The 23,777-nt window shown below is 39.3% G+C and overlaps 1 protein-coding gene across 11 annotated transcripts in view; it reads left to right on the plus strand.

Moving 5' to 3' along the window:
* The window catches only part of ptpn13 (protein tyrosine phosphatase non-receptor type 13), a 58,278-nt gene that overhangs the window by 11,879 nt on the left and 22,622 nt on the right, over positions 1-23,777 (plus strand). For 7 of the 11 annotated variants that reach the window (XM_018753664.2, XM_018753655.2, XM_018753700.2 and 4 more), the window contains 14 exons: positions 4,339-4,505; positions 4,641-4,658; positions 5,732-5,797; positions 6,186-6,371; positions 7,184-7,277; positions 11,963-12,523; positions 19,605-19,697; positions 20,714-20,807; positions 21,213-21,429; positions 21,801-21,875; positions 22,173-22,347; positions 22,727-22,877; positions 23,003-23,141; positions 23,271-23,423. In XM_018753664.2, coding sequence (XP_018609180.2) covers positions 4,339-4,505; positions 4,641-4,658; positions 5,732-5,797; positions 6,186-6,371; positions 7,184-7,277; positions 11,963-12,523; positions 19,605-19,697; positions 20,714-20,807; positions 21,213-21,429; positions 21,801-21,875; positions 22,173-22,347; positions 22,727-22,877; positions 23,003-23,141; positions 23,271-23,423 — 2,189 coding nt within the window. The remainder of the gene's footprint in view (positions 1-4,338; positions 4,506-4,640; positions 4,659-5,731; positions 5,798-6,185; positions 6,372-7,183; positions 7,278-11,962; positions 12,524-19,604; positions 19,698-20,713; positions 20,808-21,212; positions 21,430-21,800; positions 21,876-22,172; positions 22,348-22,726; positions 22,878-23,002; positions 23,142-23,270; positions 23,424-23,777) is intronic. The other 4 variants (XM_018753692.2, XM_018753737.2, XM_018753727.2 and 1 more) reach the window with 1 other exon arrangement.

The raw sequence follows: 23,777 nt of genomic DNA on the forward strand, positions 1-23,777 counted from the left end.
CCCACTCATAAAAAGGATACGTAAACTCATACAACGGGAACAACTCCTTCAACATCTTACAGAATCTATAAATTTTTCCTGTTTGTCCTCTTAAATACAATACAATGTATGTTCTTAGTCATCAGGCTCTTAAGCACCCTTACATACTGCTCTGTTCTCTAAAGATACTTTCATTCTAGGCAGGAGCTCAACCTGCTCATCTTTAAATTTCCCTGTTGTATGATGTGGTTTTGCCTCTCATTCCATCCTACCATTCTCATTTCTTCTTTTAGTTTTGTTTCACCCCTGCCTTTTGTTCAAGCATTCTTTGCTTCTTGTGGGCACAAATGGGGCCATTAGTAAAAGCCTGGCGTTGTGATGCAGGCCAATTAATGGCTCATGTAATTGAATAGCTATCAATGCAGTGAGCCACACTGGCTGCTGAGCTTGATTATCTGATTGGTAACGTTCTGCATTAATTGGCTGCATTTAAGTCAAAGCTATATTTAACTTGTTCTTTCAGAGAGCAGATCTTCACCTTGCTCATCCGTTTCCCTATTCAGAACTGTTCCATGGCAATTTAAAGATTGTTAAACTAATACACATTCATTCACCTAAGCTTTTAAACCTGTTCTTTGCTGCACAAGTGGCAGACTTGCACCAAGTCAACCACTTCTCAAAGTGACATGCAGTGTAGCGGTTCATCTGGTAAAGCTGCAATCTGAATAATTTTGAACATCTTAGTTGTTGCTATATTGGCTTGGTCAGATGAACAGAATTTGGTTTTATTAGAAATTCTCTATCTAGTATGAACAGGACTAGACAAATAATGGAAACAATATGTTGATACTAAGGGTTAGTGATGGTAAAGAGTACAGTTGCCCTTTGCCTTTGGAACAGCTGCAGTCCTTGGAATGCTGTCATACAAGTTTTGAGCTCTGTTGGTATTGAAATATCATAGTTTCTCAAGGGGGGGGAGCTTCCAGCTCTTGGAGAAAAGGATGTAGAAATATATTTCCTGCACTGTAGAACTTTCCAGAAAGGTTCAATTATATTTAGGTTTGGTGATTGGGAAGACTGTGGTTTGCACTTTATGGTGTACCTGGTCCTGAAAAGTGCCTGCATATTATTTGACTAAACAGAGCGATCACTGGATCCTATGAGTCACTCAAGATGGCCACCCATACCATTACAGATCTCTTAACCCCCCCCCCCCCCCCCACCATCTTTAAAAATTGCCAAGTCATTGCAGGTTGAAGGCATTGTTTTTCTTTCTACAAACACAAATATCAACATGGAGAAAAGCATCAGCTATATGAATACAATGTGACTTGTTAAGCTACTTATTTACACATTTATACATCTGGGTAATTTTTGCTAGAACAGTTAAGGGTAAGTACCTTGCTCAAGAGTAGACACAAATGGTGGCAGGTTCAAATCATACCTCCAGTTGTACTAAAGGCCTCAGCTCTAATCACTGCACGGCTGCCCCTAAACCCATGGAGATACTGGAAATGCAGTGGGGGAGATGACTTCTCCAGCCATGTTACTTTTTTCTGTTGCTCAGGTTCTCAGGTTTGTGCACCTTGCACCAGGTTGTGTCTTTGTGTGTTGGTCTTAGATACGTGATGTTTGCAAATGGTAGCCTTGCCATAAATTCCAGCCCTATTAAGCTCATAACAAAGATTTTGTTGATGCTGGGTCACAGAGCTACTGATTTAATTCTGTGGTATTTTTTGAGGTTGTACTTCAGTGGCTTTTAGTAACTATCCTGTGAAGTGTCAGTCTATTCCTGCCCGTGAGCTTCAAATTGCAACCACAGTTCGTCTTTGCCAGTGCAGTTTAAGTGTTTGGCATATGCTGTCATTATTTTTGAGACTGTTCCCTGACACATTAAATGGTTTAGTAGTTTATGTGACCCCTGAACCTCCACCGGCAATTTTGGTAGTAGCTATGTGGCCTCCTGTTGCTTTGAAAAGTTGCATATTGCCATACTAATTGTCTTTTTTTTTTTTTAAAAAAAAAAAAAAAGCTGACACATACTGCTTCTTGGCAATTAATCTAATGACTCACCTCTACAGCTGAGTTTGTGATTGTCTTTATGTCGCAGTTAAACTTTTTTCTTGTCCTGTTTCAATTATTTTGGGCTTCAGATTTGAACTGGACTTTTTAAATTCATACAAGTATTTGGGGTCATCACAGAACTAGTTTCCTTTTCTTTCATAGTTTGCAGAGGCAGATTTGTGGTGCTCTTAGTGTAACTTTGATTGCTATAGGTGCTGTACACTTTTATACAGTTAATTCTTTCCAAATTAGAGGAAAATTGAGGTTAATTAAAATCAGACCCAAGTAAGCATCAGTTAAATTTTTAGTTTTTTTTTTTTAAACATAGGGAATTTTTATAAGAGGTACTGAAGCTAGTTTCAAACCTGTAGGGCAGATTTTGAGCAATATACTCTAAAGAAAATGGGTTCTAAACATCCTGTTTTGCCATGTGTGAATACATGATTCTGTATACATCTTTCTGGGCACAACTTAATATCAAAAATACCTGTTAGAAAATCATTTGGGTAGCCATTGCTTGACTAGAGACTTATGTTGGCTTTGTTGAAACTGCATATGTTTCTGGTCTGTCTTGCTCCACGTGTGTGGGAGTTAAGGTGTCAGACTACAAAAGACAGAAGTTATGGTCTCCTAGGTTCAGAAAGCCTGAGTTTCTCTGACCTGACACCAGCCTTCTTGACTGCTGGATGGCAGTCAATGCAAAGGGTGTTTGCTCTCTTGTATTTTAGTGATACTGCGAATTTCAATAAGCCTGAAGAAATCATTTTCTGGTCAGGGTTTGGAAGGCAAGCTCTAATTTCTCAGATGATACAGTTGGCCATATTGGGCCTTCATGCTGTATATGTCAATGGTGCTGCCCCTGCAAATCTCCTTTTCAGATCTCCTTTGCAAATCTCCTTTTCTTGTCCTCAGGGCTTCTGATGTAATATTTGGCACAGATATTGAACAACTTGCTTTGTGTGTCTCATGCAGTTCATGGTCCTGAAGTTTCACTCATTATTGGTAGGGATTCTCTGGAAGGTTGAAAATTTTATGTATTTTTAATAAATCCATTTGTGTGCTTTATGAAGTTTGAGCCTCAATAATGGGACTCTGTGATGACATGTTACATATAATCATATCAAGGTAAAAAAAAAAAAAAAAAAAGATTAAATAAAATGAAGTAATGCTTAAATACTAAGTATACATTGAGGAAAAGCTAAGTATTGCATCACTTGGCCTCATTGAGGCTACATACATCAGCTGGAAGTTTCACTTGCCAATAAATAGATTTCAGTGAGGTTGCTGTGAATTTGAAAAGCTGAATTTAATGTACAATTATGCCCTTACAAGTTAACTTTGTACTGGCATATAATCTTGTTTGAACCACATCTTAAATGAGTATGCAGCATGGTATATTTTGTTTATCAGTAATTAATGCACTTCTCCCACTTTCTATAATCCAATAAGTGTTAAAGCTAACAAATATCCATTTGTGTATGCAGGGGCAAGTGCAAGGTCATCCCATCTGTGGGAAGCCCTTCCTGTTTCTTTCAGTACAGCAAATTTTAGTACATTGTTTATTTTTGTATTGGAATATTGTATCTTCAGTAACATTCAGATAAGCAATTATACACACACACTTTCTGAACTGCTTGTCCCATTTGGGGGCACAGGGAGCCAAAGCCTAACCTGGCAACACAGGATGTAAGGCTGGAGGGGGAGGGGACACCCAGGACGGGACACCAGTCCATCACAAGGCACCCCAAGCGGGACTCGAACCCCAGACCCACCGGAGAGCAGGACCCGGTCCGACCCAGTCCAACCCACTGTGCCACTGCACCCCCCCTAGATAAGCAAATAATCATAATACTCAAGGCCACAATTTAATTAAATTGTTAAAGATAGTTGTATTTCAGATAGACACAACTTTTTTTTCCATTGTGAATCTGGGTGGTAAAACTCTGGTATTATGTGAAATTATTTACAAGCAGAACTTGTGACAATGTCTTGAAATGGATAGGTATTAAACGGTACTATTTATGAGAATACTTTATTTCTCACCCACCCATTGTGTACAACAGATCATATGCACTGTTCTCTTGTTTGCATTGTGAGAATGTTTTGATCAACAAAAGTGTTAATTGTTGTTCATGTCCTTTCACCTGTTTAGCAGGAAATCATTTTTTTAATTCACATTTAAAATGCAGAGGCCCAAACCTTTCTGTGAGCAGAATCATGTTTTCACTATTGAGAATTTCAGTAACTAGAGGCTGACACCTCTGTTTTTCCATCTTTCCTGTGTGGGTTTTCCAGATGGCTCAGGCCTTGGCTTTATCATCTCACCGTGGTCCCTTCTACTGATGCCTTCCGGAAACATCTCCTTCACAGATGAGAATGTGACTCAGCAAGATCTGAGGGCATTCACAGCCCCAGAGGTCATGGAGGGCTTGACACTGGCCTCGCTCTCCGATATTGAAAAGGTTCCTCAGTCCTCTTAATGCTGACCTTTCTGTGTGACACAAGCCTCTCCTTGGCTGTCTAAGCTGAAGGCTTTCTGTACACTTGTCATTTTTATGATTAATGGTTTTATTTGCTGCTCACTTCTCCCATTTCAGCTCTGTCTCCATACCCAAGTAAGCATACAAGCATATTTCATATGAATTTCTCATTGCATACACATAATATGTATTGAAGGAAATAGTGTGTCCAACCTGACATTTGGGTAATTTGTAGTTTGTGTAAGAATATTCTTTTGTGGTCTTAAAATAGGTTTGCGTAGCTGTGTCACTTATGTGGCTGATACAAAATTTTTCAGAGCTCTTAGTTGTGTTGATTTTGCATTGTTTATGATTAAAGTTTGATTACAAAAATACCAGTTTTAGTTTGATTCTTTATAGCTATTGGAAGATTCTAGAAGGTACTGGAACATTCTAGAAAGCATCATTTGATAAAAGGTGCTACAATGTTCAGTGCTTGGAAGCCGGTGCCAAAATTTTGATAATTTTAAGAATGTGAAATATTTTTCTAAAAATTGACCTATGGTAGAAACACCTGAAATGTGCTTAATCTAACAAAACTGAATGGAAAATGCACAAAAATTTACATAAGTGTTACGCTCTGTTATTGGTAAACCTCAGAGTCTTGGAAGTATTTTTTTTCCCATAATGCCATGCAAGTTAAAGATTTAAGTCTCTGCTGCTCATTTTACAGCAGTAATAAGATGGGTTAATACTTAACTATGCAACACACTTGGAAAATGCCTTCCTCTCTTCAAAAGCTCAACAATGCACTAAAATCCACAAAAATCATTAGTAGCTTCCTATCAGAGCAAATCTAAAATTACATTTTTTGGAGGAATGTGTTTCTCAAAAGGATTAAAATAAAATGCACTTAAGTAGATCAGCTTCTTTGAGCTGATTTTCAGGAAGAAATGGAGGGTCAATGTTGGTGTATTAGCTGTAACTTTTATCTTCTGCTATCAGCAAAAACTGATTTAAAAAAAACTTGGCAAAGAGACTGTTTTACATTATTCAGGTGTTTTTGACCAGGCTGAAAATGTTCATTTCCTTTTGTGACACATGTTCATGTGACTAGCACCAGTATTTTCTAACTGGGCAGGTATTTTCATCTTAAATTCTTTTGAATCTCTATTGCGAAATAGTTCATGGTGGTTTTATCTCCAGCCTCTGATTACTGTCTCCTCTAGATGCACATGTACTCACTTGGGATGACCTTGTTTTGGGGAGCAGATTATCAGGTTCCACAAAGCCAGGTGAAATTGATTTTAAGTAATGGATTTCATTTTAATTAGGTTTATACTGCATATAAGAAAAGTTTAGTGTTCTGTGTTATGAGACCTTTGTTTTACTGAGGATGGTCTATAATTTAAACTTAACTATAATTTTGCATTTGAACTGACCATCAAAACCACAGAAAATTAAATTGTCTAGTTGGTCATTGTAGATTGTACTTTTTTTTTTTTTTTTTTTTTTTTTTAAATTCTTGGTGTCATTTGAATTGCACTTACTGTGCTGTGTTGCCTTTTTTTATTATAAAAGCTATAAAGACAATTTATTAGGCCTTTCTGCTGCTTGTGCAATGTCTGTTACTTGTCTGTAGTGCCAGTCATGCAGTGATTTCTGGTTTTATGTTTTTCTCAGCCCATTAAGATGGGGGAGCACCTGAATGGCCTCCTCTGCAAGATGTGTGACAAGGGAACCCACGCACGCATGTCAGTGCGCACTGTCTTGGACGCCTGCAGCACTCACATCCGCAACTCTAGTTGTGAGCCGTCCTTCTCCTACATTAGAAAGCTGGTCAGACTGGTGCTGGGCAGCCTATCACAGGTAATATGCCAGTGCAGTGCTGGCTAGCTTGGTTTGTCCTGACCTATCATGTGATTAAGGGTTCTTGCTTATTATAATCACTTTTTTTTTTCTTTCTAAGAAAATAGTTCGTGTAACTGCATACAGTAAAACCCAACAGGTTTTGGTCAACATTTTGAAGCTCTATGTTGAATTTCTAGGTTTGTAGTAAAAACATACTTGCAGTATTAAGCTACCAACCAACACTGTTTTATATAATTAAAATGCTTCCTCCTAGCTCTTGGTACTACTGCCTTGTTCTACTGCTCCCCCCCCACTATTGCCTAGTTAACTGCAGTTCACAGGGAGAAGGTATGCTTCATTAGCTGTTTTAATTCAATCCTCTTCTGTAGTCCATTAGTTACAGGAACAGCAAAGATTAGACATTGAGAGCACTCAGCAGTAGTGGTATTGGGGAGGGGATGTGCAGAAGTTAATTGGGAAGTACACATCTTATTTTAAAGATATGATAAATCAGCCAGGATTAGGGACTTTGAGAAACAGGAAACAAATTGATGGCATTGACTTGTCAAGTGATGATCATAGTATATTGTACACAAAATCTGCTAAATGGGTAACTGATACTTTCAAAAGTATGGTTTAATTACATACAGTATTTTGCTAGCAGACACTGGGATGTTAAGGTACTTACTGCAGCATTTAGTTTTTTTTACAAAACCAAATTGCTAATGACAACTTGCAAGCCAGTGAATCACCAAGCTGATAACTATCTTCTGTTTGCCTGTGGTAGCGTGAGTCAATGTCTTTTTGTTTCTCCTGTCATGTCACTGAAGTTGGACGGGCTGTTGTCAAAAACTGATAAGGATTCCCTACCGGAACGCAGTAAAGAGATTCGCGAGCGGCTGCGAGGCAAGGGCTTACCCACAGGTAATGGCAGGACTCTTCATGAGCCTCCCCACTGGGCAGTGTACATTCATTCAAGAAGGGCCTGATCACTGGAAGATTTCTGTCTAGCAGCTGACTGTACTCCTGCCTGGCATACAACCATCCTCTAGCATATTTCACAGCCCTGTTTTGTGTCTGCAATGTTTGGTGACTGTGACTTGTAGAATATTAAATGTGTTAACCTTGAGGCTTTGCTATTAGGTGATTTTTAATATAAAAGCAATTTAATGGCAGCAAAAATACAACACGGTTTAGTTCATTAATTGTTGTAACTGCTTGCACAGTTCTGGGCTACAGTGATCTGAAACTTTTTCTGGTTAGCATAGGGTACCCTGGACAGGGTGCCAGTCCTTCTCAGGTTACACATTATCACTGACTTGCTCACTATGGGGAAACTTAGTCATTTTTCCACCTGAAACATGTTACGGGCCTGAGCCGAAGAGCACCTAGACTAAACCTATATGAACATGAGGAAATCTTCAGACTCGGAAGATCAAACCCATGGCTAACTAGGGCTAGGGTTAACCCATGTTACCTGCTGTGAACAAAATTTATTTTTTTTTTATGGTCACGTCAATGAATTTAAACGTATTGCAGATGTTATAAATGGCCTGAAAATGTTCTTGGGTGCGTTATAGCATTTCTCCCTTTTTCATTTTTAACTGGTGCTTACACTACCATTTTAATCTCGCCTTCTCTTTAAAAGGAATGTGTTTACAGGTAGACTTGGATATTAGTTCTGTAGTGTGTTAGGATATTTTTAAACATAAAATCTTAGCTGGTATCCTCGATGCAGTTTGGATCGTACTTCGGCAGATAGGGATGTTTGGGCACTGCACTAAGCAATGTCTTAAAGTTGTTAGCCCTTTTAAGAATGGCTGGCATATCATTTAAATCACATCTTTTGCTGAGGTTGTGTATCTCTTCAAAGAAATGGCTGTAACAGCATACAGAAAAACATGAAACTTGTAGTAGTTGTGCATGTGAAGACAATCAAACAAGTAAATTGTTTCTATATTAGTGTACATCTGGATTTTGTTTTACTGCAGCTGAGCTGCTGTTTTGTGGCCAAGTGAAAACCCAGCCTGAGAACAGTTATAGGAATAAATAGTGGAACTAAACTCCACAAGCTGGGGCGACATTGAAATTGAACATAGAATGGGTTACTTCCGGGTCATTTGGTTCTCAAGTGGTTGTAGGCTGTAGAGAACACAAGCTGGCCCACTGCTCATGTAACAATTTATTAGAAATGCATTGTTGTGTTCCTCTGGTGTATACTGGTGGTGCTGTTCATTATTCTGTTGACCAAGTTGAGTCATTTTGAAACTGACTGACTGGTTGTCTAAATGATAAATTGTACATTTAGCAACCTTTTTCCCCTGTTCATTTTAGTAGTAGTACAGGGTGTCTTTTTTTTTTTTTTTTTTTTTTTTTTTTTGGGGTGCACTTGGTGATTCCTTATCTTTCTGAAATCCTTCTGAAGCCTGGGCTTGCCATACTCTTTGTAGGTTAAAGAACCATTTGTTGTGCTTTATAGGCTGGTGGTCTTCTCTGAAATCTTTAGGGCCTCTGGAAACCAGATTCAAAAGGATAGCATTGCAGTATATACCAATCAGCCAAAACACTGAAACCACTGACAGGTGAAATGAACAACACTGATTATCTTGTTACAAAGGCACCTGTCAAGGGGTGAGATATATTAGGCAGCAAGTGAACAGTCAGTTCTTGAATTTGATGTGCTGGAAGCAGAAAAAATGGGCAAGTGTAAGGATCTGAGTGACTTTGACAAGGGCCAAATTGTGATGGCTAGACTGGGTCAGAGCATTTCCAAAAGGGCAGGTTTTGCAGGGTGTTCCTGGTAAACAGTGGTTAGTACCTACCAAAAATGATACAGGAAAGGACAGGATCATAGGCACCCAAGGCTCACTGATGCGCGGGGGAGCGAAGGCTAGCCCATCTGGTCCGATTTCACAGAAGAGCTGCTGTAGCACGAATTGCTGAAAATCTTAATGCTGGCCATGATAGAAAGGTGTCATGACACATGGTCCATCACAGCTTGCTACATAGCCGCAGACCGATCAGTGCGCACATGCTGACACCTGTCCGCTGCTAAAAACACCTACAATGGTCACATGAGCATCAGAACTGGACCATGGCACGATGGAAGAAGGTGGCCTGGTCTGATGAATCGCGTTGTCTTTTAGATCATGTGCATGGCCATGTGTGTCATTTGCCTGGGGAAGAGATGGCAGCAGGATGCACTATGGGAAGAAGGCAAGCCAGAAGAGGCAGTGCAATGCTTTGGTCAATGTTCTGCTGGGAAACCTTGAGTCCTGGCATTCATGTGGCTGTTACTTTGACACATACCACCTATCTAAAGATTGTTGCAGACCACATACACCCTTTCATGGCAATGATATTCCCTGATGGCAGTGGCTTCTTTCGGCAGAATAATGCACCCTGCAACACTGCAAAAATTAAGTTCAGGGTATTGACTGAGCCCTCAAATTCCCCATATCTCAAATCGATCAAGCATCTGTTGAATGTGCTGGAAAAACAAGTGCAATCCATGAAGGCCCCAACTTGCAGAACTTAATGGATCTGCTGCTAATGTCTTGGTGCCAGATACCACAGGACACCTTCAGAGATCATGTGGAGTCCATGCCTTGACAGGTCAGAGCTGTTTTGGCAGTACAAGGGGGACCTACACAATATTAGGCAGATGGTCTTAATGTTTTGGCTGATCGGTGTACATCTTCCTGGTCATGTCTATAATAGACAAGGTGACTTTCATCTCTTCTCTCCCCCCCATTGCTTTGTCCATTTATTCATAGCCAGCTATGTAGTTTTCATATCTCACCTGACATATGACTCCTACTCCCACTTTGGAGTGTTACAGAAGCAGACTCCTACTCCATTGTGTGGGCAATGAGGTACCTGCCACTTTTTGCTTTGTGGGCTGGAGACTTCAGGCCATAAAACAAAAGGGAGGGCAGGAGATTCTTGCCTAACTAAAAAGCAACAACATAGAACAAAAATGATATGAGAAATCTAAGTTTAGCTTTTTAATTTTCCATGCATTTAATGGAAGTAGTTAAGCAAATGTGAGGACTGTCAGCATTAACTTGTGGATAGAAAGAGTATATGGGTTGATTCTTTGTTTCCAAATTAAGATCAACAATGGTTAAACAGCAGTATGTCCAAGGTTGATTAGTGATTTTTGTTTTTAAAAACTGTGTTAAATTCAGCATTAATGGCTGTGAAAGAGCTGCTTACATAAAGGCCAGCTTTTAAGTATCTCAGATAATCAGTGTTGAACTACTTCTCATGTATGACCAGATAGCTCTTTTGTTCATAAGAGGTCATCCTGACATTGAAATGAGAACTGTGAAAAGGTTCTGAAAATCACTGAGTCATGTCACATATGCCAGACCAGTTTAGTTTGCAGAAATCAATTATAGTTTCATTCTTACAGTGCAATGTATTACATGTTTTCACTACTCCTTAATGTTGCAGAGATGGGCAGAAAAGACTATTAAAAATGAAAGCAGAAATCTTGGTCTTATGGTTGCACAGTGAATAGCACTGTTGTCTGTCAGCACCTGGATGGTGCAAGTTAACGTGAGTTTGGTCCACGCTTGGTCTAGGTGGAGTTTGCATGTTCTCTTGTGTGAGGAAATACACGCAAAACACAATCCAGAGACATGCACTTAAGTGAAATGGTAACTCAAACTACTACAGCTGGCCTTTATTAATAATTTTCATCTTGGACTTTTCATTATAGGCTTTAGTTCTTGAACTGTTTTGCACCAGTGCACAATGTAGGCGGACTGCTCAGCAGCTGTATTGCATTGTGACTATTTTATCCAGTGGCAGGTTTTTAAGGGATAATTCAAAGGAAACTGCCATTCTTGTATCAACTGTTTTTCTACCCCTTGAAGTAAAATGACCACTTAGCAGGCACTGTGCAGAATAATAAGCTGGTTTTACTAAATGGTACATATTTTCACAAGGTTTTTTTTTTTTTTTTTTTTTTTTTTTTTTTTCCCTCCCCCCCCCCTCTCTCTCTCTCCCCCATAGACTCTCTGTTTTGAGGGCTCTGGCTTTTTTAAATTACCATTTTAATAATGGAAAGCTAAGAGAGCCTGACACACTTTAGATTCCTGTGGAACAAAATGGTACAATAAGATATTTGGTTGTGATGTGATATTGCACTAATCTTTTAGCTGGGCCTTTTTTTTGGACTGACCAGCAGTGTTTCTAGTTGTGAAAACTTTTTTTAATGTGCTCACACACAAGCTGTTTTTTCTAATTTTGTTCTTGCCCCAATATAGTAACTGATTCTCATCTCCTTGGGTTATCTGTCACCACTAAACGATTGCTTCAGCAGCAGTTCTTTTGTCTTTAGCTATGGTATTGCTGCGCTTTCCCCTCTCATGGAGAACATCTGGCCTTAGGCTGCAAAATTTTTTTTTTTTTTTTTTTTTTTTTTTGCCTGCATCATTTTTTCAGGATGTTGACATTTACAGTGTAAAACACATTACTGAGTATGACTGCAACTCTATTGCACAGTGTATAGTTAACCTTAATTTCATAGTTATTTAATACAAGCCTGGCAAGAATCTCCCCCCCCCCGCATATTAAAATTTTTCTTGTGTGTGTGGCAGGGCGAAGCGCAGCCCCCCGTGTCTTGGAACGGTACCGAGCTCGGACCCAGGAGCAAGCTCCCCTGAACCGCGGTCTCAGCCGCTCCATGGGTTCCTTGTCCATCAGTGACATCTTGCGTGGGGAAGATATCACGCTTCCAAATCCACCTTCAGAGTATAATCCAGGATCTGAGGGGTCAGCAGAACTCTTCCAACAGAAGCGTGGACGCACGCTTGAGTCTGATAGGAAGCCCCCAGTGCACCATGGGGTTTCAGGGCGAACCAGAAAGAACTGGGCTTCTTCTGTGGACCTTGCCTGCTTAGACCTGGATTCAATGCGCATTGGGGTGCTGGAGGAGGCCCGTAGAGGTAACAGCACCTTCAGCCAAAAGTCAGTGGGTAAGCAGAAGTTTTCTGCCAAGCCCAGAGATGCAAGGTATTCTGACTTTGGGGGTCTGGAATCCCGGAAGGTCCACCATCTCTCTGCTCTGTCTATGAGCTCAGCACTCAGCAGCGCATATGACAAGATTAAAGAGAGGCAGTGGAAGCTTCATGTTCTCAGGCAGGCCATGGATGCAGAAGGTAAGTCATAACACCAAGTTAAATTAGTTCTGTTTACTTTTACAAGTATTAAAAAATGAGTAAACATTCTCACAGTATTGAGTTGCATAGGTGTGATCAGAGAACCATATGAGGACCTGATATTTTAGATTGGTCTGTTTCATATGAATGAGAAACCAGAGAATCAGTCATTCTGCCTTTTACTGGCACAGAATCCCAGACACAAACATTTCCTTAAACTTTCATATGTGACCCTGAGCTGGCCAAATGAGAAGAGCAGGAAAATCGGACTTCCGGCTCAGAACCGCAGGTTGGAAAGGAATACAAGTGGCCTTCGGTGGTTTCAGAGAAGTACTCTTTAACTGGGAACTTAAATGGTTTCTAAATATGTTTTGCCTGAGTGTATGAGTCAGTGTGACACAAGATGAGAAGATGCCTGGTTCTAATTAGACCGCTTGACAAGTATAATGCTTTAACTCTTTTATCCATGCTACACATAGAAAGGTTCTTGCATTTCAGTGGCAGGTCAGCTCTGTGAGGACCAGTAGTGCCATTCAGTAATGCATGTTTGAATTCTGAGCTTTAGTCATGCACATTGAAATCACATGTGGCACATCAGCATTTACATCTTTTTCTGGTTCTTCTGTGTTTCTAGTCACTATCTGGAGGATTTATGGAGTAATAAAGGCATTGCATTGTATATTCAGTCCAACTTTCTCAAAGTTGCAATGTCATGATGGCTATATGTAAAGGTGGATTTTAGCTGTTAACCCCCCCCCCCCAGCAGTGTAAAGGGTACATTTGTTTTAAGTTGAGCATGCTATTACAGAAACTGGTGCATAGAAAATATATAGTATTAGTATGCATTTTACAATAATATAAATAACTATTACTATACAGTTTTCATGAGTATTGAAACCTTTGGGTAATGGTAAAAGGAATCAAAGATAATGTTCTCAATTTGCATGGCTTGACAGGAGTCTCAATTGTTGGTTTTCATTGTGGTCTTTCCTGTGAAGACCAGGTGCTCCAGTCTACAGTTCTCTCCTACTAGACCTTGGGTCTGTAATTGGAGTCATGTGCAGCGGATGAGAGAATTCCAAGCATGGTTGGGCTTTCTGGTGCTTGGAGCTGGGTTATGTGGTTGTGACCAGTTGTTCACATGTTTGTGCAGATAGCTGAGGCAGTGAGTGGAGTCCTTTTCCAATAATACTTTATTTTTTTTTTTAACTTAGTAAAAAATAGTAATCAAAATGTATCACAGGGTTGCAGTAAATCTTTACATGATGAATATAATTAATTTGTTTCTAGTATGAAAATTTTGTTTTGAAGTTCAGAGGAAAAGCCTTGTTACATTTACCATTTTACCAGCTTTTTAGCTTTTTGCTTTAGCTGTATTGCAGAAAAGGTTATGTGAGCATCAGATATCTTGTATTGTGGTTTACATATTTTATTACTGTCCCTGTACTTTTGCTGAGATGTATGTCGCGTTGCACAAAAGCATCTGCTAAAGGAATAAATGTAAATGTATTACTCATCAGCATTTATAATTTTTGCCATTATGATATTGAGCCTTTGCTTAGCACCTTCCTACATTTTTCAGTCTTGTCCAGTATACGTTTTTCTCCTCTTCTTTTAACAAATGAAAGTGCTTTCTAAGATTCATGGTTCACTGGATACAGTGCTAGTTATCGGCACTGTGAGTAGTGTGTCCTACACTAGTATTCAAAAGTTTGGAATAGCCCAGAAATCTTTTTGAAAGTATTGATACTGTTTTAATAAGGTACCATTGAAGAGATTTAAAAATGTACCCCAGACATCATTGCAAATGTTGCAAATGGCTGTTACTGCTTAATGTGTCAGATTGCTCAGAAATTGAAGATTTCATACAAAAGTGTCCGCCACTGTCCTGAGAGAAGAGGGCAAATCAGATCTTGCCCGGATAGAAAAAGTAAAAGGCCCAGATGTACTTAACCTTTTGTGGAGTTGTGCATCAGAGTACATAGTTTCAGAAATAGATGCTTTACAGGTCCTCAGTTGGCTGTGTCCTTAAATGGTACATGCCAAATTCCAGCGTCGTCTGCAACAGTGAAGAAGTGACTCTGAGACACTAGCCTTAGAGGCACAGTTTAAAAGAAGGAAAATCTGAAACTGACAAAAAAACAAATGCATAAAAGAACATCTATTGGATGATGGATTACATGAAAAAGGTAGTATGGATGGATGGATGAGTAAGTTTGAGGTGTTTGGATCAAGGAGGAGAACGTACATGACACAGCAAAATGAAAGGATACTGGAGGAGTGCATAGCGCCTTCTGTTGAACATGTTGGAAGAAATGTAATGGTAAGGGCCTGCCTTGGTGCTGTAAGGTGGAACTTTTGGAGTATTGGTGGAACATGGTGCAAGGAATAATGAACCAGAAAAGTTACCACTGTTTTATAATGTCATGCTATCCCCTGTGGTCAGAGTGTGATTGGTCCAAATTTCATCATATGGTTGAACAATGATCCAAAGGATTCTAAGCTGTGCAAAACCTATTTAGTGAAGAAACAGGAAGTTGGAGAACTCTTCGATGGACTGGCCAGCATAATAGAGGATTCCTTCCTTGAATGTAAAGTTTCATGGGTACATTGTCAGTCTCTTGACTCATTTCTGATCAATTTGTTACCTTGATGAATAAAAGTATCCGTTTCTGTCAAAAACACAATTTCTGGGTGATTCCAAACTTTTCAATGTTGATTTACATTGTAAACTAACAGACTATCATTTTTGAGTAACTGAAAAATTGATTTTTTTTGACCATGAATATGCCATTTTTCTGTTCTTGGCCGATTGCATTGAAGTAATATAGGGATGCAAGACATTCTAATTGTATTAATCTTCTGTCATGTTTTTCATGTTGTCAGATGAATGCCAACTTATATGTACAGTACACAGGCAGTTGGCTCAATTGTTATTTGCATTATGGACTTGTGCAGAAACCAAGTGCAAGAAAATATACTGGAAAAGGTTTTCCAGGAATGTGTGTGTTTTCAGATGGTTCCCAAATGTGGACGTTTTGCTCTGCAGTCCCCCCCCCCCCCCCCCCAGCATCACCGTTACCCTCCCACAGAATTCTCTAGCAGTCTTGTGACAACCAGGGTCAGCCTTAAATTTTTATTTGTATGAGTAGAGAACTGGCTGGAGACCTACAGGAAAGACCCCAAAAGGCCTCTCTTCCCTGAATTGTGGACCCCTCCACCAAGAGAATAAACAATTTGAAAACATGTAGTAAGATTTCTGCAGTAAACTATAAGCAGCATCAGGATAACACACATTTGACTGGTATTACTGGTTCAGTATCCTCACTCATCCATCTTCTTTGAAGACACCAGCGTTACAAAGTGATAGTGTTGTGCTCTACGGAATGTAGTTGGCACTGACATTTTTATATTCCCTGGGAAGATTAAATCATCATGAAGGGAAAATGAGTTTTAGGTGAAAAAGTATGTGTTTGTAAGTGTTGGTACACCAACCATATTTAGTCTGAATTGGTTTGAATAAAGGGGGGCGCGGTGGCGCAGTGGGTTGGACCGGGTCCTGCTCTCCGGTGGGTCTGGGGTTCGAGTCCCGCTTGGGGTGCCTTGCGACGGACTGGCGTCCCGTCCTGGGTGTGTCCCCTCCCTCTCCGGCCTTACGCCCTGTGTTGCCGGGTTAGGCTCCGGCCACCCACAACCCCATATGGGACAAGCGGTTCTGAAAGTAAGTAAGTGTGTGTGTGTGTGTGTGTGAGTAGAGAACCCCCCCCCCCCCAATACTTCACAGGAAAGATAAGCTTACAGAATGTGCCAGTGTCAGGCAATACCTGCACAGCTGATCACGCATTACTTTTTTTTTTTTTTTTTAACCCCTCAGGCTTGCAAAAACTTTCTTTCCGGGTTTATGAAGCAGCTGTACCATTTGCCATTTTGCACTGACATTTAGTTTAAAAATGTATTTTAAATACTTGAATTTACATATTCAAATAATTGAATTTGCTTGTTCAGCTGTCATGATGTTGCACACTATTTGCTTTAATTACTGTAAGTCGTTTCAGCACTTGGATTATGTATTTTACTATGTAAATAGATGTTTACATTTACTCCTGGGAATAGCGACATTAAGTTTGGGCGTTGTGTGGTGTACAGGTAATCAGTTCAGAACAAGGCAGTGTTTTTAGTAAGTGAATATGTATCTTAGACTTCTAATTAGCCAAAATATGGGCCTTTTTGAAAACACTTTTTGAAGTTGTACACCAAGCAAAAACTGAAAACATTTTACAAAGTAGGAAATGCATACTATGCAAAACAGCTGTGTGGACATTTTTCAATAGCGGAAAACTAACCTGTGAATGCAAGTAGGCGTTCCCTTAATATTGTTCTCTCACTAATATATAGCCACCACTTCACCCTTCCCAAGGAATGCCACTGTGAGGCAGTTTCAAGGGGATTCCCCCTCAAAACAAAGATATGTAAAGTAGAAGTTTTACTTGTATTTCAAGATGTTTTATTTATAGTATATTTGAATGTAATGCTGTGAATGTATGGCTTGTAAACCTGACACAACCTTTAAGATGAAAGCTTGGCTTGAAACTGCAAAGTTTGTCTGGGTGTTTTGAACAACAGACCTGATCATAGATGTCACATCACTACACAATGGAAGTACATAAGCACTCTAACTTATTCCAACACCTACATTCGTGCAGCCTACCAGAGAGCAGAATGACGTCAGCTGCCTATTGCAGTATCCTTTTGAGTACATTTGGTGTCTCACTCAGCCTTAATGAGTCAGATGAAGTTCTGAGTTTGTGTGTGAGTGGGTTGTATCCCTTTTCAAATGGAGGAAGTCGCATGTTATAACATGTTCTGTTAGTGTTTCTCCTTTCCTGGTACATATGATTCAGGGAGATTTGATGTGTCTAAAGCCTTGGGCTGCTGGAAATCTCCAGAATCCAATGAAGATATAGGGAGGATTTCTTATATATTTGCAAGGATGCAAGAAGGAAACCTTAATGCTATTGTGTATGGGTTAAAATTCTGAAAAAGGCCAAGAAGTACTGTTTAAGGCTCAAACTCATACTGGTTTGCTTATTTATAATTCAGAATTAACTAGAACTAGTCTTTGCGATAATGTTGTTTTCTCAAGATTACTAAAGGCCACAGACATACCTCAGTATTAAATGAAATGCACTTAACTTTGCCTTTTCTGGGAGTTTCAGTTGCATGCAGCCTATTTTCAGAAGGTCGGAATTTTACATTTATTCATTTTGCAGACGCTTTTGTCCAAAGCAACGTACATCTCAGCAAAAGTACAATTTATGCATTACATTTAGAGGAGGAGACAGCTGCAGATGTGAAAGTCTCAAGCAAACCTAGTTCATTACCTATCACTTGCTGCACCAAGATTCATTTTAAATTGATAAATTTATTTCTACAGGTACAAAACATTGATGGTATGTCTAAATTTTTAAGGTATAAACTAGCCTGCATGAGCTCTCATGCTGGCCAACACTGCTCTTGGGTGGTGTTTGACAACACCAGGGCTTGTACTTTTGAATTGAGTTTTTTTTTTTATTTCTTTTTATTTTATTTTTTTTTTTTTTGACAGGCAGTTAAGCTAAGAGTAAGCTGATGGCTTATGGAGAATTTTCCAGTGCAAATTACATAATGCTTGGAAATCTATTCTCATAAAAGGATTCATGTAATAGAAGCCTATCTTTTTTGGATAGGTGAAAGAGGGTATAAATCTGAACAAAATATGAATTTTCTAACTTTTTTGTCACTTTGTAATTCATTCTGTAGTTAAATTGGAAATTACATTTAGGTATATTGAAAAATATTGCTGCTTCTAGCAGTACTTGGATACTTGGAGTCCTAAATATTAGTGTTGTACAAAAACCAGTATCACTGTCTGTCTTAGAGATTGGCATGATGACAAATATGGAAACTATCTTTGTTAAAGATAGTTAACCCAGAGGGTTAAAGATGCATGTAGAAAGACATGTAAAAATGACTTCTATTCAAAAAATGTTCGATGGTGAGTTTAGACCAGGTTTTCAGGTTTTTGTTTATGCTTGTTCAGTGTTTGCGTTTGAGAGGCAAAATAGCTTTACAATCTTTACCCTAGTTGGGTTTTTTTTTTTTTTTTTTTACAGCTTTCTCACCCTACATAAAATTACTGTAACAATTAACTTGATTCTTGGTAACAAACATGAAAAAGGTGCAAAGGTTTGGAAACTGAATGCATATTGAAATCTGATCATTGTACTTTGTCCATTGTAATCCATGTTGGGAATAATTCCTTTGCTTTTTGTATTGGTTTGCAAGTGTTAAATCAAACTTTTGTTAAACTGAGGACAGTGTTTCAGAGAATTTCCAGGTGAAACTTTGCAATATGCCCTAGAGACTTTCAATGATCTCGGGCATTGTGTGATTCAGGAAAAAAATATGCCGTATGTGGTTGTGCAGCCTTTTGAAATGAACTTCTCTCCTTTTACTTATTGTCAGTTGGGCATTCGTCAGTAGTTTTTAAATTATATTTTGGAATTTGTATATTTAATACAAAGGGTACATCAGTCAAATTTAGCAGTCATCTCTAATTTTAAAGCATGTTAGTGGTTTGTATAGATTTGCTGCTTTATGACTGTATAGTTATTTTACAGAATGACCTTGTGGCAATGCCTGTTTGCCTTGCAGTCCCTTAGCAAGCTAGAAGTTTCTCTCCTCCCTGTAGTCCTGTGTCAGATCTGGAAGTAGAACATCCCTCTTTCTTCTCTGGGCTCTTAGCCATCCTTTGAACCACAACTTTCTCGCACTATAAACATTACACACAATATTAGCTTTAATATATAAACCCTTTTAGACTTGCTTGCCATAAACTGAGCAGAGTTTTCATAATGGCTAATGCTGGACTCTGAAATAGTTTGAGGGTATGATGACAGAGTAAGCAATCTTTTCCTTTTGGTAAAGGTCTAAACTTGCAGTGCTTTTACAAGCGGTAGCAGCAGCAAATACAAACACTAATCTGTAAATCTAATTTTAAATGAGTAGAATATACATAGTAACTTGAATTGCTGGTTTGCAGACCCTCTTCGCACACACACAAGGTACTACAGTGATTACAGCTCATCCAGTGAAAGCCCATCTGTGTCTTCCTCTGATCCTGACTACAGACAAGGTAATGTTGTAGTGCTTCTACAGTATTATCAAATGTGTCCAGTTCATGTATTTACAGCATATCTTAACACAATTATCTGGAGCAGCGTAAGTGTTTTTTTTTTTTTTTTTTTTTTTTTTTTTTACATTTTCTTTCAGTAACACAAAAGACAAGAGCATTTGAGCTTTGATCTTTTCAGAACAATAATCCTGTTAGCCGAACTAAAGTGCTAAGTACCTATCACGGACTGCAGAAGTCCTCTGGTGCATAGAGATCAGTGTTGTCATTCAGTAGTAAAACGGGAGAAAACGTGTTTTTCTGGGAGCTTAGACAACGTTTTAGCAACACTCAACATATCAGTGGAAATTCTAACCATTCCAGAGACATTTCAGAGTAGAAGTATGATGGCATAACACCACATTGTTTCTCTCTCTCTCTCTCTCTCTCTCTCTCTCTCACTTTAACCACTTGTACTTGTCAGGGTTGCAGTGGTCTAGAGCCTATTCCAGAATCACTGGGTACAAAGCTAGAAGGGGTACATCTTGGACAGTATGCTAGTACACCACAGGGTAGCTGCTCATCACCGGGTAGTCACTCACTACATTTGTAACGCATAATAAATGGAAACATGCAAAATGTTATTTCAGAAATACTCACAAAAATGTAGAACATTCCAGACATAAAAATAGATACCGCATAACTTTGCAGTAAGCAGAAACAATGCCTAGTCCCTTCAATTTAATTGCAACCAAAAAACATTTGAGGTACTTTGACAGTCTTAAGGCAAATGTTTTTACAACCCTGTGTAGTCAGATGTTTAGCCGTGCAAAATAGATCAGTCTGGGGTGTAACGGCAACACGTAGAGTATGTGTTAAGGCTGACTCCATTTTTAGAATGGTCCATTTTAAATGTGTCTGTTTAAAATTGTGTTCCATGTTGCTCATCTGTTCTCTGACCATAAAGCAGTCTGCACTGTGCCCTCACATATAGTGAACAAATCTATTAAATCTTAATTCAAGTGTCGTCGTCTTTACAGCAAAGAAAGCAGATGATGTGAGACTGTACAGTTCGCAAGCAGGCCTATCGGATCATGGCCTGCCTGTCTCAAGTCACGCCGTTCAGAGGCACAGGTAGGATGAGGCCAGTCTCCTGTCCATGCAGTCAAGAAAAGTGCGTGTGCGTGCGCAGTATACAAATGAATTTAACAGGTAATTGGTCAGAGATAAAGGGCAGCTACTACATCATTGTAGCCAATGACATAACTAACTGGAACTTAAAGTAAATGTGTAGTTGGTCCTGCATGTTCTTGGCTCATCCTTAAATGTATTTAAATATCTTTTTTCCAGTTTCTGAGGAATATATCGAGTATATTGTAACTAAAGTTTTGTTGCTTCATTGTTTTGTTCTTTAGAATTTGTGTAAAGTCTGATTTTGTAAGCATTCTCGTACAAGCGTACATAATGAGAAGTCCAATGTGAGGTGAATTTTTGGGTTCCTCAGAGCAGCATCATGTTCCTGTGCTCTCCTTCACCTAGGCTTCAAGAGGGGGTTACGGAGGAAGGGCTACGGAGTGCAGAGCGCATGCTACAGCGGCAGCAGGAGGAGATGCAGCGGTTGCAGGCCCAGCTAGCCCTCCGACGTTCACGCACTAGCCTCTATCCTGCAGAGGAGCCCATCATTTCCCTCATGGACCAACGGGAGTCACTGCGGAGCGGCCCGCTGGACAGCTTGCTCCCTCACAGGAAAGCCAAGGTACTCTGACCTCTCTGGTTTTGCATGATTCAGGGTAGCAGGCTGTGTACTGCTTCAGTACACACACTTGCAACCTAAGGGGTCAGTCCCACATATGGGCCTGCCACTGAACTCTCTATGACTATCCAGCTTTGAAAATGAGCAACACCTAATTGTTCTGTTTTGGTTTCATTTTCCAACCAAATAACAGAATATTTTCTCCCTCTTTTTGTAAAGAAATGTGTAATGTGCTCTGTTGCATTTTACTGTGTGATTTCAGTTTTGGTAATCTTCTTTTACATATCCTATATAATTTTATGCGGTATCTGTATAGCAAGTTATAATTGGTTGAGTACAATGAGTCTCCACTTTTACATTTTGTCACATTGTAGAATTACTTTGGTCCTGAATTTGTAAAGATGTCCACTGAGCCATGTGTGACCTTGACAGTTCCTTCTTCAATCATGGTAAGGCCCCTAATGCCTTCTAATTTTCCAGAGTAGAACAATAGTCCAGAGTTAATGGAGTGGTGCTAATTTTCTGATGTAATTTTATGGACAAAGGGGATCTTCAAGTTAGTCTCATGCTGCTGGGGTTTCGAAACATCAGTAAACACAGCATCCAAGAATTGCTTACAGATGTTTGTATTTATCAGAGGTTACAGAAGATGATCACTATTATGAAAATGTTTATAGTTGGGTGTGCTGTTTGTTGAATTTAGCTGATGGAGATTGTGTGCAGTTGGATGTTCATTGTCACTGCAGAATAAGAAAGCGAAGACTGAGGAGGTGAGAAGGAAGGTGAGCGTGGTGCTGCTGAATGGCCAGCGGCTGGAACTGAGCTGTGATGTCAAGGCAATGTGCAAAGACCTACTTGATATGGTGGTGGCACATGTGGGGCTTGTGGAGCACCACCTCTTCGGGCTTGCTTGCCTCAAAGGTGAGACCAGTGAAGCTCCCCAGCCTGTGAATGAGTACCCTGAGAGATTTGTCCGAATTGTCATATGATTGACACCTGATTTTCCTACAACCTTGAATTGTCTTTTGAATGTTATGTGGACAAAATGTTCTTCCAAGGGAATTTACAGCTGAAGTAATGTCACAAATAGTTGAATAGTTACTCGGTTTTTTACATGGGAAGAAAAACTACTACACATCAGTGTTTCATGTCTGTAAATACACTGAAGCACACAATATACATTGCATAGACTGTTGTAGACAATATTCTCCTGAGGATTAAATTGTATATCACAAAGTGAATGTGTAACTTGCTAACAGTATGTAGCAGAGAAACACTTACTGTTTGTTGCTTGTTTCAGATGATGAGTTCTTTTTTATTGATCCTGATGCTAAACTCTGCAAAGTGGCACCCGAGGGTTGGAAAGAAGAACCGAAAAAAAAGAAACCAGACATTAACTTCAACCTGTTCTTTCGCATCAAGTTCTTTTTGGATGACGTTCACCTCATACAGTGAGAAATGATAAATTATGAAACCATTTGTTCCTTGGGTGGTGGTCTGATAAATACAATAAAATCTCTAACTGTGGAGAACAGACAAATCGGTTTAGGTAACATGTATTTTCCATTTTTCCCAGGCATGCAATGACCAAACACCAGTACTACTTGCAGCTGCGCAGGGATATCTTAGAAGAGAGAATGCGATGTGACACGGAGAACGCTATGCTGCTAGCATCCCTGGCCCTGCAGGCAGAGTTTGGTGATTACCATCCAGAGGTAAATGTGGGAAAAGTCCTATCCATGCCAGTGTCTTAATTTTTAAATAAAAGCATTATGAAAACTTTAATGTTTTGCAAATGAATGTTTTGAAGTTTTTAACTAATTCTTGCATGCCCTGTGTTTTAGCTGCATGGTAAAACATACTTTAGACTGGAGCATTACCTACCAGCGACTGTGCTAGACAGGATGGACCAAACGTCCCTGAAGGAAGACCTACCGAAACTGCATAGTACATATTTTGGAGCTTCTGAGGAAGATGCAGAATTTGAGTTCCTAAAGGTATGGTTGAATGACAGAATACAATGTAAAACATTAAAATACAAACTTGCCAAAAATAATACATTGAACATAGTACTGAATTGATGCACTGTTGTACTTGTCAAATTGTTTACTATACAAAATATTAAGTAGCTTTGACAGTGCAAAATTTTATGCTTAAGTATTTTTTTGGTGTGCACTGTGCCTATAGTAGAACTCATTTGACATTTTTCTTTCCTCTGCTTAGTAATCTTGATTTATACGTATATGCATTCAGTGTATTTTTTTCTGCAGTTTAGAGTGACCGCACTTTTGTGCATTGGTTCCCTGTTTCCTAAATGTATCCATTTACATGATCATAAATACATTGACTTA

Source organism: Scleropages formosus, chromosome 6 (assembly GCF_900964775.1).
Source record: "Scleropages formosus chromosome 6, fSclFor1.1, whole genome shotgun sequence".
Taxonomy (NCBI): domain Eukaryota; kingdom Metazoa; phylum Chordata; class Actinopteri; order Osteoglossiformes; family Osteoglossidae; genus Scleropages; species Scleropages formosus.